General features: G+C 35.5%; 1 protein-coding gene across 7 annotated transcripts in view; it reads right to left on the bottom strand.

Moving 5' to 3' along the window:
• LOC135222961 (homeotic protein ultrabithorax-like) overlaps nt 1–17,500 on the bottom strand; it is a 1,489,261-nt gene that overhangs the window by 446,326 nt on the left and 1,025,435 nt on the right. For 4 of the 7 annotated variants that reach the window (XM_064261439.1, XM_064261433.1, XM_064261435.1 and 1 more), the window contains one exon: nt 10,938–11,328. In XM_064261439.1, the coding sequence (XP_064117509.1) occupies nt 10,970–11,328 (359 nt within the window). In that variant the 3' untranslated portion in view covers nt 10,938–10,969. Of the gene's footprint in view, nt 1–10,937; nt 11,329–17,500 lie in introns of those variants that run through there. The other 3 variants (XM_064261431.1, XM_064261430.1, XM_064261438.1) reach the window with 3 other exon arrangements.

Below are 17,500 nucleotides of genomic sequence, written 5' to 3'. Positions count from 1 at the left end.
GGCCCAACACACGCTAGTAGTACTAGGCCAGCAGCCACCGAGGCCCAACACCACCAACCCCATTCATAGCCAAACCAAAACAAGCCGAGATAAACTCCCTTCTAACATCTAAAAACTAAAAAAAAAGACTCTCTCTCCCTAGTCCATAAAGTGGCGCGAAGTGTGTGCGAATCTCGACTCCTAAAGTGTGTTTAGGAGCAACTTAACAAGCAATAAAGATAGCAATCAGCCAATTCGCATCGCCTCTCGAGCCGCTAGATCAAGTGCTAAAACACTCGCCCTCATCAGCATTAGCGGCCATAAAATTCCAGTGTCCCGAGCCTAGCCGATGGATGACATTGACCTTAAAGCGAGAGAGCGGAGGGAACTCCCTGATATTCCTTTCGAGCACATGGTGGAGAGAGCGTGGATTTTACTACATCGCCCCATCAAAACAAACCATAAAGTGAAGTTATGGCCGCCATGTTCCCGGCTGCCGACTGCGCATGCGTGAGCCCGCCCACCCGTGTATTCCTCCGCCAAGTACGACTGTTTCCACGTTAATTTCACAGCATTTCGCTGTTTTTTTGTTTCGTTTCAGTCATTCCTCGAACTTGTATATCAAATATCTTTGAGGTAAATATAGAATGACAATTGCTGAAAACACTATTTGCTTATTAACGAGATTACCGGCGAAAATATAACAACATTTACGAGAAAACTCCGATTCTTAACCTCATATCCTAAGTCAAACCCGAAAAAGTGAATGAAGGTTTGTACGGTAGCAACGTTGGAGAAGATGAGGCGGAGGAGACGGAGGGAGGGGATGGTGGTGTATCGGATGGAGGGAGGGAGGGGGAGATAAAGTTGGAGGAACGTTGTAGAGTTGAGTTCGGTCAGTTGACTCAGTTCTTGGCAGCCGCCTGAAGGCGACCGATGTATGCTGGTGTTACTCCTCGTTTCTATAACATGGCAACGTTCACTATGATGATTAATTTATTAAATGGCTCCTTTTACGTTTAAATATTGACTCAGTAGTATCAGAGGATGCCGTTCGGCGTTTATTGTTAATAATCGTTATATAGATAGATTTAATGTCACTGACAATGTGTTGTAGGTTACGTCAACCTATGCCTTTTCGTACAATGTGATAACGCAGACCAATATATATATATATATATATATATATATATATATATATATATATATATATATATATATATATATATATATATGATATGTATATATATCTCGATTTGGACAATGAAAATGACACGTCTTTCTACTCATAGGCTGTATGTATTATTATATATATATATATATATATATATATATATATATATATATATATATATATATATATATATATATCATTATATAGGGTTGAGGCTGCTGCCCCGTGGCCACTCCTAGGATATGGATGTCTACGATGTCTCAAGGTGGCACCCACCCGAACAATGACCTCAGTTAAAATCTGACGTCCTTATGAATAGCAAGACAAAAACTCTTAAAAAAAAAAATAATTCCTTTCTGTCACGAGTCAATTGGAGCCATTTATACCAAAGAGAGACAAAAGACACACAAGCACCTTCAGGCCAAACATATGTTAAAGCATGTGTTTCCAGCCTGTATCATGGGCCAAATATGATTCATTGTCTATTAAAAGAACACGACGTAGATGGACAACTCAATTACTATGTTTAGAACAACAGGCGAGCATTTGGCTACACAAAGCTACATTGTATCACGTACATTGTATCACGATAAGTCGGTTTATAAATACCTCTCTCTCTTCTCTCTCTCTCTCTCTCTCTCTCTCTCTCTCTATATATATATATATATATATATATATATATATATAATATATATATATATATGTATATATATATATATATATATATATATATATATATATATATGTAGGTATATATATATATATATATATATATATATATCATAATTACATATATAATATATAATACTATATATATTTAATCTCTCTCTCTCTCTATATATATATATATATATAATAATATATATCATTATGTATATTATATTTAATTATAGGTATATATATATATATATATATCTACACACACACAAACTCTCAGCAATATACAGATTTTTTTTTTAAAAAAAACCTTACATAACCAAAACAACGTTAGAAAATTTGGGGAAAAAAATCTTCAACTTCAGTTTTCTTTCTAGATGCCAAAGTCGATATTTTTCAAATTATGCGTGCAAAACTCCTTTAATTTTAAAGGTTCTATGAGGTCAGCTTAAGATATTAAAAAAAAAATATTAAATTAACCAAATCAGAGGATTGGCATGTGTTCAAATGGTTTTATCAATAAACATATGTGCTGAAATTATCTTATACAGAGATAATTATATCCTCTGCATGTGTTTGTGTTTTTTTACTTCTTGGCGGGGGGGGGGGGGGGGGGGGGGGGTTGGTGTTAGGGGGATGGTTTGCAAGCACGAGAAGTGCTATAAAAGCATAAAAAGCCTAAGAATCATAAATCACCGAATGCAATATTCTTAACTTTGCAACTGAAAGGGAAGACAATAAAAGATAAGAGTAAAATGTAAAGTGTAACAAACACAAAATATTGAAAGGCATTTCTAAAGGATTGCAATGCTGGAAGTTTTATTTATTTATGGGGAGGTGCTGTTGGTGGTGGGGTGAAGGTTGACAATGCTTGATTTACAAAGCAGCAGTTGATGAGACATATTCAACTGTTTTGTCTATAGATTATGTCATAAATACATAAATATAGGTACATAAGTGAAGGGAATTTTAAATATGATTCCTTTTTTTTTTCTTAATTAAATACATAAATATAGGTACATAAGTGAAGGGAATTTTAAATATGATTCCCTTCTTTTGTCTTTTTTATTTATTTATTTATTTTTTTATTTTCTTTTTGAGAAAAAAAATTTTAGGAGTAACACTACTTGAAAGTTTCCATTTAACATCGCACTCTCGTGTGTGAACACAACGACGGAACCTCGCCACAAAGAGGCAAGAGCAGCTTATGAAAAATGTTGAACCAACTGCTCTGACAGGGAAGAGATTTCTTCACAAAACAATAATTAATCTTCCAAGACTCAGAATCAAGTCGTGAAAGGGTCCCACAAACTTGCGTCACAATTTAATGAGGGTAATCATTAATGAGTGAGAGAGAGAGAGAGAGAGAGAGAGTAAAAAATTCGGTTACCAAAGCAAATCCATAAAGAATGGTAGCCATTATCCAAACTTGTGACGTACGAAAAAGGATCATTTATAATAAGTAAATTTTCACAGAAGATTAAACCCCCAGTGAGTCTTGCGGGAGATGAAGCAAGATAAGAAGCAGGGAGAGAGAGAGAGAGAGAACCTGATACCCCTGAGTGAATGTTAGCAGCTGTTTAAGTTGTTGCACATACTTTTGGATGGTAGCATCGCTTATTCATCTCTTGCCTGCTTGTCTGTGTCTGTACAGACTCTATTCCCAGTAACAATGATGATGATGATGATTATTATCAAATACTCCCCTTTTCTTTAATTAAAAAAATTCAGGTTAATACTATTATATCCAAAATAATTATTCTTTCATACAATAAAAAATCAAACTCAGCTTCATATCATCTTCATATTCTCCTATCATCCGAAATGATTCCCTTTTTATTTAATTTTAAAAAATCTCACTTTCATTCTACTATCATCATTGTCTTGTATCCAAAATTATTCCTTCTTGATTAAAGAAAAATTTCAACTTCTTATTATTAGTATCATAGTCTTGTATTCAAAATGATTCCTTTATCATTTAATAAAAAAATCTCAACTTCATACTATTATTATCATTGTTTTGTATCCATAAATGATACAATTTTCATCTAATTAAATAAAATCCCAATTTCATACTATTATAACCATTGTCTTCTATCTAAAATTATTCCTTTTTCATTTAATAAAAAAAAAAAAACAGCCAGCCATCATGAAGAAACAATCACTCATTCACGAACCAGACGCTGTGATCTAATTGCTCAAATGAAATTCAAACCATTAGTCATATTCTCGGTGATAATATGAAACCAATTAAACGATCGTCATCATCAATCAACCCCTTATCACTGCTGCTGATCTCATTCTCGAGTCAATTACAAAGCAAACCGACTCTTAATGGAAGTCGGCGTTAAGGGTGATTTTCCATTGCGTGATGTATTATCACCCAGGTAGATTTGACAAAAATTCCTGGAAGCATTAGTGGCTAAGTAGGAGATCGTGCTTGCTAGAATTTAGATTTCTGTAAAGTAACTTAAATTCTCGAACTTTAAAGTTGCTGGGAAATACTTAACCGAAGAGAGAGAGAGAGAGAGAGAGAGATCTACAGGTTTGTATTTAATTCCAAATCAAATACTCACTGGGAGGAGAGAGAGAGAGAGAGAGAGAGAGAGAGAGAGAGAGAGAGAGAGAGAGAGAGAGAGAGGTTAAGACATACAGGTTTGTAAATAATTTGAAATCAAAATACTCAATAGGAGAGAGAGAGAGAGAGAAGAGGAAGATTTAAGACACAGTTAAGGACAAACACGAGCACCAAGTGGTCCGTCCAAAAACAGCTCTTAAAAGCGGCGACGACTTCAAAACCTCCCTAATCGCCTGTTGAAGGTCTTGGGTCGCCTACAGTTGACGGGTTAATTGACACACGGCGCTATAAACGTCAGGTCTCTGGACGGGTCGTGGTGAGGTCTCTGGTGCCGCGCCTCCGATACAGAGCTCCACTCACACCACAGGACTGAGAGGAGAGACAGACAGACTCTCTGGGGCAGTGCCACCACGCGAGGGCAGGAGGAGGTGGGCTGGATTATCACAGGCCCTTCATGCCCTCTAAGGCCTCTCATTACGTGGGTTGATGGAACATGATGCCCAAAACAAATGAGGGAGACCTCACCGAGACCTTCTTGACTATCAAAGGATGTCCGAAAGGGACATTAACGAAATTGGTGTGACGGTTGAACTCGCTACCGAAGCAGATTAAAGACTTCAGTTACAGCTGATTCGTCGACAGATAGAGTCAGTCTTTTGTCGACAGACAGAGGCTGTCTTTTGTCGACAGCGCTGTCTTATAAACCTGCGACCCGGAAGAAATGCACACTCTTTTAATTTTTAATATTGTAAATGTTGCTTTTGTCCAACTTTTCATTTGGATTTCAATACAAAGGAGTGTTAGAAAATTTGTATCTTTTCTATAATCATACCAAAACTTTTGGCTATAGGCATAAAATTCTAAGACTTCTGAGCAAACTTTGAAACATAAATCAAGAATTCCACTTTACCAATACGACTTAGCATCAAAAGAGGTAGGCCTACCCTAGATTTCCTACTAGTGGGTGTTAATGCCTAAAGCATCATTGACATTTAATATAAAATGTATAAAGTCAGGATATTTCAGTAAATCCTTTGATAAGGAATCTTCATCACCACTATGAGAATCAGCCGCAAATTTCAAGGATAAACCACTTAAGTAGAACTACTTAACGTCATTTAGCATAAATTTAAGTAAATTCACACAAGTCCCTACTTTAGGATAAACAAGTATGAAGGAAAATATAAATTTAGTAATCAAAGTTCAAATTTTTTTTTTTATCTTAATCAGTCCTACAGCAGCGTATAATCGCAACAGTTTTTATCAAAATCAAAACTAGGTACAAAATATAAAACAAAATTTTAATAAGTTTTTAGAGTAAATCTCTTATCCTTCCCACCATATAATGATTAAGAAGAAAAATTAGTAAATTCAATGTGAAAAGGCTATATGAAATTAATTTTAGTTTAATCAGTCCTCCAAATGCATGAAATCACAATAGGTGTTATAAAGAAAAAGAAAATGAGTCAAGAAATATAAAAGGAAGCTTAAATGTCCTTCTACTAAATCCCATATCCTTCCCACCATATAATGATTATGGCAACGCATCCCCTTTAACCTGAGAGATCGTGTCATCATATTCGCCCCCAAACTTTATGGCACTGAAAAACATCCCTTTAAGGGGATTAATAATTGCCCCCATCACCTTTAACGCAATGAGAGAGAGAGAGAGGAGAGAGAGAGAGAGAGAGAGAGAGAGAGAGAGAACAATTACGAAAATCTTTAAAGGAGGAAAGACGTCCTTTAAAACTTGGAAAAACGTGTGAATGTTTCTGTGACCTGATTTGGTTACTGTCTGTGTTATCTTTAATGTGTCGAATTGGTCAAGACATTGCCAAACGTATTTTCGTTTTTCTGCAGTACATTCAGCTAAAAATATAATTTTGCCTTCTCAAGCATGTTTAACTAAAAATATACTTTTACCCTCTCAAGTATGATCAACTAAAAATATACACTTTTACCTTCTCAAGTACGTTTAACTAAAAATATACTTTTACCTTCTCAAGTATGTTTAACTAAAAATATACTTTTACCCGCTCAAGTATGTTCAACTAAAAATATACTTTTACCTTCTCAAGTACGTTTAACTCAACATATACTTTTACCTTCTCTAGTACGTTTTACTAATAATATACTTTTACCTCCTCGAGTACGTTCAACTAAAAATATACTTTTACCTTCACAAGTACGTTCAACTAAAAATATACTTTTACCTTCTTAAGTACGTTCAACTAAAAACATACTTTTACCCTAGTTCGTTCAACTGAAAGTATACCGTTTCCTCCTGAAGAATGTTTAACTTGAAATATATTTTTACCTACTCAAGTATACGTTCAACTAAAAAACAACTTTTACTTCTCAGGCAAAACATCAGAATGCAGAAGGCTTTGACCACTGACGAACACTAACGTATACGTGCTGGAATTACGAACTAGCTGAAGAGCTGGAAATCTGGAAAAACAAGTAACCAAACGAAGTAAGCTGGCGAACCTATTACAATCATCTTTGATTTTCTTTCCCGATCTTCTGATGACTCGACGAATTCCAGTCTGAGTCAGATTATCCTCCTCCTCTTTCCAGTCCGAGTCAGATCCTCCTCTCCTCATCCTCCTTCTACTCATTCCAGTCAGAGTCAGATCCTCCTCCTCCTCCTCCTTTTAATTTCTTTTCTTGGACGTGAAGACAGGGCGTGAAGAGAGAAGTCGAATATAAAAGGCGTTGAGGAAAGCATAACATTAATTCTCCCATGCTTCAAGCCTCAGTGCATAGGAGAGAAAGAGAGAGAGCGAGAGAGAGAGAGAAAACCCCAATAAACATCAACTTCCATCTCTCTCACAAAACCCACTCCGTCATTCCACTTCCAAATATCAACTGAAAACGTTCCAGTTACATCTCCATTTAGGCGGCAATCGGGAATTTCCCGTTTTTTACCTCTCGCTTTTGCCAGAGAGAATGGGAAAGCTTGGATTTCGGGGGGGGGGGGTGTGTCAGAGAGAAGGAGGGGGGGGGCGCGAGAGGGGGGGCCAGAAGCGTGTGAGAGGCAACGGGGGTCGAGGGAGAGAGCCCTACGACCACAGAGAGAGAGAGAGAGTGAGAGGCTAAAGAGAGAAGAGGCTGGAATAGGAGGAGGGCGGGCGGGGGGGGCTGGGGGGGGCTGACACATGGGGGGCGGAGCCTCCCGTATTGATTATCTTATTGAAATTCGGGCCATGCTTCAGACGTCTCCCTCCACGCTTTACCGCCGCACACTTGCAGTTTCTCACAACAAGAGGAACTCCTCTTATTCTTCTTCTTCTCCTCCTCATTCCTCTTCTTTTTGAGGACCTCACGGAAGTATATATATACGTATATACTCAGTTCGACGAGTGGAAGAGGTCCGCGAATGTCAAAAGATCGAGGGGGGACCTCATGGAATGCTGTAAGTCAGCGGCAAAAGGCGTCTCCGACTCGGGCTCTTCGAGGGGTAACTTTGAAATCGAGTGAGCTAGGTCCGGAGGGGTGTCGGGTTAGACGGAATGGAAGGAAGGAGGAGGAGGAGGAGGAGGAGGAGGAGAGTGATGGGGTGTCCAAGATGTGGTATTCGGGGGAGTGTGGGCGTGGGGGGGGGGGGGACAGTAGAGGCGGCAAAATTGATTTTGAACGATTTGTATTCCTGCGTAGTGACGCCAGCGACTTCGGCTTCTCCTTCATTGCGGGATGAGAAACCTCTTATCAAATCGTCGCAGGAAACCTTTTAAACTCGTCTTTAGTAGCTGCATCCTTATTAAGGAAATGATTACGGAAATAAGCAAAAAAGCTTCTTGGATATGAGTAGCGTTTCCTCATCCAACCAACTAAACTCCTGTCAATCAAACTCGGGAACAACGCTCAAACAATCGCGTCGGCAGGATACCTTACCTTCACCTGTGGCCCATTCCCCTCACCCTTACTCCTTCGTCACTTTAGCTCCCCTTCCCCCCCTCCCCCCTCCCTCTACCCTTCCATTCCCCTCTCCCATAGCCACAAGCCTCCCAGGAGAAGTGGTGGGGGAGAGAAGGGGAACTGGAAGGAGGGGTGGGGATTTTGGCCCCTCCCATTTCCAAAGGGGGCGGCGCCCCACGATGTATGCCAGCCTCCTCCCTCTCTACTATCAAGGCCTTCGGTGATGTAGCAACAATGGCCTCCTACTTTGGATGACTCAGTCACTCACTCACTCAGCCAAACCTGGATGATATTTTCTCTTTCCTTTGTGTAAAGTTTACCATAAAAACAAACCATTAGACATCGTAGAACATTATGAACTCAACTCTTGAATGGAGACAATGGGGACTTGACTATACTTGTTCATGTTTACTGCTGTGTCAAAGTTAAAGTGATTATTCCGCAGACCTAGTTGTAAGAGCTAAAAATACATTTTATATGAACTTGCTTTTAATTATTCTTCAAGAATGAACCCAGATATTTCACCTTGACTAAATCATAACAATAAGAATAATAACAACAAAAGTTACAGAATCCTATTAAAAAAATAATTTTTATCATTTGTCCCTCAATCCCCGACATTTGCAATAGGAAGACATACCAAGAATTTAATAACTACCCAATACATTCATAGCAGACGATATTTGGTACAAATGTGTTGCTGGCATAACAATACGCCTCTACTAAGCAACATCTAACTCAAACGAGGTCGTGCCAGGTGTTACTTTTTAATGATTGTCTAAACAAACCCACACAGGGAAAAGAATTTAGGCCACGGTGGCGGTGGCCCGGAATAATCGTTTGGATAGAATATATATATATATATATATATATATATATTATATATATATATATATATATATATATTCTTTTCCTTGTGTGGGTTTGTTTAGACAATCATTAATAAGTAACACCTGGCGAGACCTCATTTGAGTTAGATGTTGCTTAAAAGAGGCGTATTGTTATTCCACAAAGTTATGCCATTGACACATTTCTACCAAATGTATTGGGTAGTTATTAAATTCTTGGTATGTTTGATGTCTTGTGTTTGTGTGTTTTTTTATAAAAAAGAATATATATGGATAGATATTAGATATAGTTATATATAATATAATATATATATATATATATATATATAATATATATATATACTATATATATATATATATATATATATATAATCTATCTATATATATTCTTTTTTTATAAAAAACACACACACCAAGACACTCAAACATACTTTCCAATGAACATACACAGATGATGTGGCTGATTCAGTAACCGGAAAGTTCAATAATCGATAGGCAATACCTCAGGACAACTTCTGGTTCTGCCACACCTAAATTACTGCCCCCCAACCCCCCACCCCCACCCCCACCCCACCCCCACCCAAGCCCCCCACCTTTCGATCTGTCGTGAATGTTTTAGAATATAAAACTCATGGAGCGATAGTAATGTTAATGGTGCGGTAAAAAAAAAAAAAAAAAAACAAAGTTCTTGTCGGTGGAAAAAAATATAACTGAAATAACACCGATCGCAATAATAATAATAATAATAATAATAATAATAATAATAATAATAATAATAATAATAATAAAGCTTAGAAAAATAAAAAACATATATTCATATATATGATATACATATATGTATATATGTATATATAATATATAAATTCTTCAGATTTGCCTAACTTTATTATTATTATTATTATTATTATTATTATTATTATTATTATTATTATTATTATCATTATTATTATTATTATCTAGTGAAGAATTCTCGGTGTGAAGCAGTCCATGGGATATGGATGAAAAATTACTTCAAATATTAAAATTTGAAATAAAATAATATGACGAAATTAATGCACGAACATGTTCATTTATGTATTAAATTGCAAAAATAAATAAATAAATTTGGAAAATTATAAAATGATTGATTTCCATTTTAATGTTTATACTATCGACCAACACACTGATTGAGGGAGCTGCTTTCCTCTGGCACCCTAACACAAAATACAGTGAATACAATAAATACAGTGAATGATATGAATACAGTGAATGAAATAAAATGCAGTGAATGAAAAAATAGTGAATGAAATAAAAGTGATTGAAATTAAAAAGAAAAATATAAAATACAGTGAATGAAATAAAAAAACAGTGAATGAGGTAAAATAGTGAATGAAATAAAAAGTAAAAAAAAATACAGTGAATGAAATAAAACACACTGAATAAATTACAATGAATGAAATAAAACAGTGAATGAAATAGAATACACTGAATAAAAGAAAATAGTGAATGAAATAAAACGGAGTGAATGAAATAGAATACAGTGAATGAAAGAAAATAGTGAATGAAATAAATACAGTGAATGAAAGAAAAATATTGTGAATGAATTATCTTGTTCTTAAGAATGAAACATCACCCGAACGATGTCAGTAGTTAGCAAAAAATAAATAAAAAAATAAATAAAAATAAAAAAATAAATTAAAGGTTACTGAAAAACGTGAAGTCCCTTTGACACACATGAAGAGAGATCGGATACATTGAAGAACAACGTACTACAAACATACAGCAGAGAGGCTCTACTCACCTTAATCCTAATGTATAGATGAAGTTGTGTCGTTAGTTTTGCGTGTGGTTGGGGGGGTTCTGATCCCCAACCGCCCCCCCTCCCGCCCCCTGATTGGAGGTCATGGACTGGGCACTGTTGGCAGACTGTTGTTGCTGTTGTGCCATCTTTGCACTCTGCGCTTGTTTCTCCTGCTCGTTCAACTCCTTAATGGCCTGGATCTCCTTCTTCAGCTTCATTCTTCTGTTCTGGAACCAGATCTTGATCTGTCTCTCCGTGAGACAGAGGGCGTGTGCCATCTCGATCCGTCTCCGCCGGGTGAGATAATGGTTCGTGTGGAACTCCTTCTCCAACTCCAGCGTCTGGTATCGGGTGTAAGTCTGTCGACCTCTGCGCCTCAGCCCGTTTGCCCCTGCGGAGGAAAAAGGAAAATTGTTAATCATCAATAATAATCAAGGAATGCTGGAATTCTTTCTCTTTCTCTTACTACTTCTACGTTCTCTTATTATTATATATGTAAATCTGTTTTAACTCGGTAGGGGGTAAAAGAAAATGCCTTGGCTAATTTTTTTTTTTTCCCTCTCCTCTCTTAACGCTAACTGGTTCTGTGGGGGTTTTCCCACTAAATTTTTTAATTTTTATTTTTGTACCTTTCTTCTATACAAGGGAAGGTAAGGAATGCTTGCCAATTTTTTTTTCTCTTTCTCTTACTTTACGTTTCTATTGTTCCCCTTATTGTTTTTTATATCTGTACTTCTGTACTGGGGGAGGGTAAGGAATGCTGCATTTTTTTTCTCTCTCTTACTACTTCTGTGCTCCCCTATTTTTATATATGTTCTTCTTCTATACAAGGGAAGGTAAGGAATGCTGCATTTTTCTCTTTCTCTTACTACTTTTACGTTTACCCTATTTTTTCTTATACTTTTTCTGTTACTTGGGAGGGTAATGAATTCTGAATTCTCCATTTCTTTTACTAATTCTACTTTCTTCTACTTCTTCTGTACTAGAGGCTGGGGGAGGGGGTGGGATAGGTAACGAATTCTGAATAATCTTTCGTTTACTAATTCTATATTCTATTTCATTCTTCTACTTCTTTACTAGGGAGAGTAACGAATTCTGATTTCGCCATTTCTTTCAACTAATTCTATTTTCTTCTTCTACTTCTTCACTAGGGAAAGTAGCGAATTCCTTATTCTCTCTTTCTATTACTAATTCTATTTTCCTCTATTTCTTCACTAGGGGAGGTAAATTCTCAATTCTCTCTCTCACTACTTCTACTTTCTTATTCTTCTTATGTACAAGGGAGGATAATGGCTTCTGAATTCTCCCTCTTACCAATTCTATTTCTCCTACTGTATTTGGGGGTGGGAAAGGAAAAAGGGGGAAGGGGGGGCTGCCACGTAGATCCATAGAAAGCGAACTACAATAAAGAAATGGGGGGAGGGGTGGGGAGGTGAAAGATTTATGACCCTTAAAGAGAAGCATTTTTCAGCTGATAATCTGGAGGGGTCAGAAGAGGTACTGATTTAATTTTTTTTTTTTGAAGAAGTAATTTTTTTCAATATTTTTTTTTCTGAAGTGGTATGAACACTCGCATAAACGAGTCGATTAAGGACCGGTAGAATTAGATATTCAAACAGGTAATTTAAGCTTGTAATATTAACGGCGTGATAAATTCTTGGAAAAAACAGGGGTAATGATGCCCGGCCAAAATCATTGCTTCAATTAGCTGTAAAATGTGGGATGCCAGAACAATTAAATCAGTACTTACCTTCACAGTCTGCTGCAATAGTGACGAAAACAAGCTCTTACTGCTATCAGTTACCACACTCTACAATATCATATATATATATATATATATATATATATATATATATATATATATATATATATATATATATATATATATATATATATAATATATATACGAGAGAGAGAGAGAGAGAGAGAGAGAGAGAGAGAGAGAGAGAGAGACTTATCCTAATTACCAACTCGTGTCAATACTTACCGGCAATTATCGGCCCATTTCACCAAGACTAACTATAGTTGCTGTACTCTACATGATCAAATTTTATTTTTTCCATCTGCATTTAAAATGCTGTACTAAACCACTAAACTAATGATAAAAGTTACCATAACGAAAACTTCCTGGTTATAACTAATCTGACTGAGAGCAGTTGCTGAACAATATTTATTAACACGTATTTACTTCTTGCATGTATACTGTAAAAATATATATAAACCAGTATTTATGGAATTTATTTACGGAATTTTCATTAGATGGGCTAAACGATAATTCATAGCTTAATATATGTATATGAATCACGGTGATGTGATAAAATTCATTACTAACAAGACACGCGAATTTATTTTTGAGTAAATTATAAGCAGATATTTTAGGTTCAATTGCAATGCTACTGTTACATTGCAAAACTTCCACGACCTAAAAAATAAATACACAAATAAATAAAATATAACAACAACACTTCAAGACAAAAAAAAAAACAAAAAAAAAAAAAAAAAAAAAAAAAAAAAAAAAAGTACCAAGTGCAATGGCCACTTGACACTATTCATTTGCATTTGTCTTGAATAACGTCGGCGTTACTGGATTTCTATCCTTATTTAGGGACCATAGGCCCCCCTCTCGAGTTAAGCCTCAATTTATTCCTTCGATCGCTTAGGCCTAAGGAAATTCACGTAGTTCATACAAAAAAAATTATACGGAAATGTTTTCACACTGAAGATCAAATTTTTTACAATATTTAAAATATATAAATTCTTTAGAAATACTGACGTCATGACTGTTAAAGTTTTACACTATTTGAAATGTCCAAATTCATCATCTACAGCGCATATAAGTTCATTTAGCAACGGGAATTGTTGAGCAAGTTGAATGCAATAAAACCTACGGCATTAACTCGCAATATTTAACATGATTACGTTGCAAAATATAAGAAGCTAGAAAACTCTGAGCATTTTTCTTTTTAAATATGGAACTGTTGACACACAAGAGAAGAAAGATTAGGGAGGAAAAGTAGAAGACAAGTAACTAAATAAATAAAAAAAGAATAAAAAAAATATATTAAACGCAAAATTGGCCAAACACAGCAAGCGTAATAATTTAATGTATTTGCTGAAATATATGGAATTTATGACACTAACGAAGAAAGCTTGTGGGGAAGAGAAGTAACTGAATGCCCGCCCCCCCTCAAAAAAAAATTACAAGCAAAATTGACAAAACAAAGCAAACTAAATAACAGAATATATTTTCTGAAATAAATGAAATTTTTGACACACGCACATGAGAAGAAAGCTTGGGGAGAAGAGGTAGATAAGCAAAAATAAATAAATAAATAAATAAATAAATAAATAAACCGTTAAAATCAAAATTGGTCAATCATTAAATTTCATCCAATTCCTATTACGACATTAAATTTCATCCAGTTCCTAAAACGACATTAAATTTCATCCAATTCCTATTATGAAATTAAATTTAATCGAATTCCTATTACTACATTAAATTTCATCCATTTCCTATTACGACAAATTCCATCCAATTCGTATTACGACATTGAATGTCATCCAATTCCTATTACGACAAATTACATCCAATTCCCATTATGACATTAAATTCCATCCAATTCCTATTACGACATTAAATTTCATCCAATTCCTATTACGACATTGAATCTCATCCAATTCCTATTAGGATAAATTTCATCCATTTCCTATTAAGCATCCAATTTCTATTACGACAAATTACATCCAATTCCCAATACGACAAATCACATCAAATTCCCATTACGACATTAAATTACACCCAATTCCTATTACGACATTAAATTTCACCCAGTTCCTATTACATTTAACGTCATCCAGTTCCTATTACATTAAATTTCATCCAATTCCTATTACGACATTAAATTACATCCAGTTCCTATTACGACTGTCAAATTATTCCAGTGATGTCGTGACGGATTACATCGCGTGACATTGCCAGCCCCACTGGGACCCCCCGGACGATAATTCCCTTTCTTTCAATTAAGTCGTATCGTGCCGTGACTCATAAGTTCCATCGACCAGCCGTTTCTCCTAAGTCAAAACAGTGCCGTATTCTCCATTGACGTGGAGACGAATTGGCTGCCGTATGAATTATTCGTAGTTACTACAACCCCAATGTAGGTTTCTTTCTTTCTCTTTTTGTTGAGGAGTTTCTTTGTCTGAGGTATTGCAAAGCGGGAGTAGTGAGGAAAATGAGGACGGTATGGCTGTCACTAATATATGGGAGTTGTAGAATTATTAGCATATACAGTTGTGATGATAATAATAATAATAATAATAATAATAATAATAATAATAATAATAGGTGGGACTAAAGCAAGAGTGTCTGTGTTGTGGTATTTATAGTAACTCAATAATAAAATAATAATAATAATAATAATAATAATAATAATAATAGTGGGACTAAGCAAGAGTGTCTGCGTTGTGTATTTATAGAATCAATAACTCAATAATAATAATAATAATAATAATAATAATAATAATAATAATAATAATAATAATAATAATAATAATATAAATGCCACTAATATATGTGAGTTGTAGAAGTAATGGCATTTACAGTTGTAATAGTAACAATAGTGGTAGTAATAGTAGTAGTTTTTTACAAATAAAATAATAAAATAATAATAATAATAATAATATAATAATAATAAATAATATTATAAGAAATAAAATAAGAATAATAAGAATAATAATAATAATAATAATAGATAACTCATCAAAAATTCCAGTCGTAGTAAGGATGTTTCCATAAGAGCAGTGATGGCTTGACAAAATATGATCAGCCAGTATTACTAACAGACAACCCACCTACCCCAAACCCCTCAAACCCTCTAGCCCCTCCCCCCTCTCCCCCGCAAAAAAAAAAAAAGAAAAAAAAAAAAAAAAAAAAAAAACTCACTACCCGGTTCTTATGAACTTGTAATTATGCGGCTCAATTTTCCGGAATTATTACTATTTTTTTTTCTCGCTCTCTCTTTTCCAGAAAAGGTCGTCCCTGGAAATATCAGCAGAAGCCAGATTCCAGAAGGCCTGGACTGTGTAATTTCCAGCCATTAGTCCGCCAGCAAAATCTGGCGGACCAAGTTCGGCCGTCAATCAAAAGCTGTCTATGTACACGACGGAGCTTCGGAGAAAGATGCAGACGAAATGATGAAATGACATTTTTAATCCTCTGTTATCGAAAGTGACCTTTTTTTTTTCGGCAATTACCGAAATTGGGGAAACCAGGAACAGCACGACATGAGTGGCTTGGTTTCCGAACTACCAGATGCGCAAGAAATGGACAAATAGAAAAAAAAAATGAACTGCGAAACAAAGACAAGATAATAAAGTTGGATAACTCGCTGAAGAGAGCAGCTAATATATAACAGCAAAAAGAGGGAAACTTAACAGGTTAGTGCTTTCAATCATATCTCATTACCAAAAAAAAAAATTATTATAAAAGCTACATAACAAAACACGGAAATGGAATTTACAAATTGAAGAAAATGGCACAAATTCACAAAAACAATAATAAGAAAGGGTGAAAAAAAATTCGAGAAAAGAAAAAAGAATAATGAAACGAAAAAAAAAAAGTTGGATAACTCGCTGAAGAGAGCTGCTAATATATAACAGCAAAATGTGGAAAACTTAACAGGTTAGTGCTTTCAATATCATATCACATTACCAAAGAAAAACACTACAGAAAAAAATGACATAAAAAAAAGTACTTACCAAAACAAGGAAATGGGATTTACAAATTGAAGAAAAAAATGACACAAATTCACAAAAACAATAATAAGAAAAGGTGAAAAACAAAATGTTCTACGTATAGAAAACAATATAAAGTAACGTCAACTTGGTTCAAATGAATAACAGGCCCTCCCCTAAGCGCAAAAATGGATACCTGTCAATATGCTCTGAATAAAATATGTTTCCTGAAAAGCGTTGTTATTGTGTTGGATATCACAGAGAGAGAGAGAGAGAGAGAGAGAGAGAGAGAGAGAGAGAGAGAGAGAGAGGAATTTGTCATTGTTTTCTTATATTGACATACATTTTTGCCTAAAATATCGCGGTCAAGGATAAGAAAAAATTTTTCTTTATCATGTAGAACTCCGTTTTACAGAAAATTAAACCAAATCTTCGACTAAAAAATCAACCATTACAAAAATTTGATGCACAAAAAATAGATATCGCAGGCCTATGCTAGAATAAAAAATTTGAGCTAACAGCTCATAAAGATTTAAAAGTCACAGAGATGAGACCGAAGAATTCACACAACCCGATACGACAGGACATCATAAAACCCCCCCAAAAAAGACCATCCATTCCAGTTTTCATAGACCTCCCTCCCGCAAGGTGCTTTGTTATCCAGAACGCGGGCTTAAAACAACAAACCACAGAGGCTCCCCCCCGAATGACAGCGTCTCTTTAAACGGGGCGTCCTTGGACAAGTACGAAATACTATCAATACAAGTTCGTCGTGATGATCCGACCGACGAACCCCTCTCTCCAAGAGCAGCATATACCTTTGTGACAGT

This window comes from Macrobrachium nipponense, chromosome 8, assembly GCF_015104395.2.
Source record: "Macrobrachium nipponense isolate FS-2020 chromosome 8, ASM1510439v2, whole genome shotgun sequence".
NCBI lineage: Eukaryota > Metazoa > Arthropoda > Malacostraca > Decapoda > Palaemonidae > Macrobrachium > Macrobrachium nipponense.
This window is presented reverse-complemented; position numbering and strand designations above follow the sequence as displayed.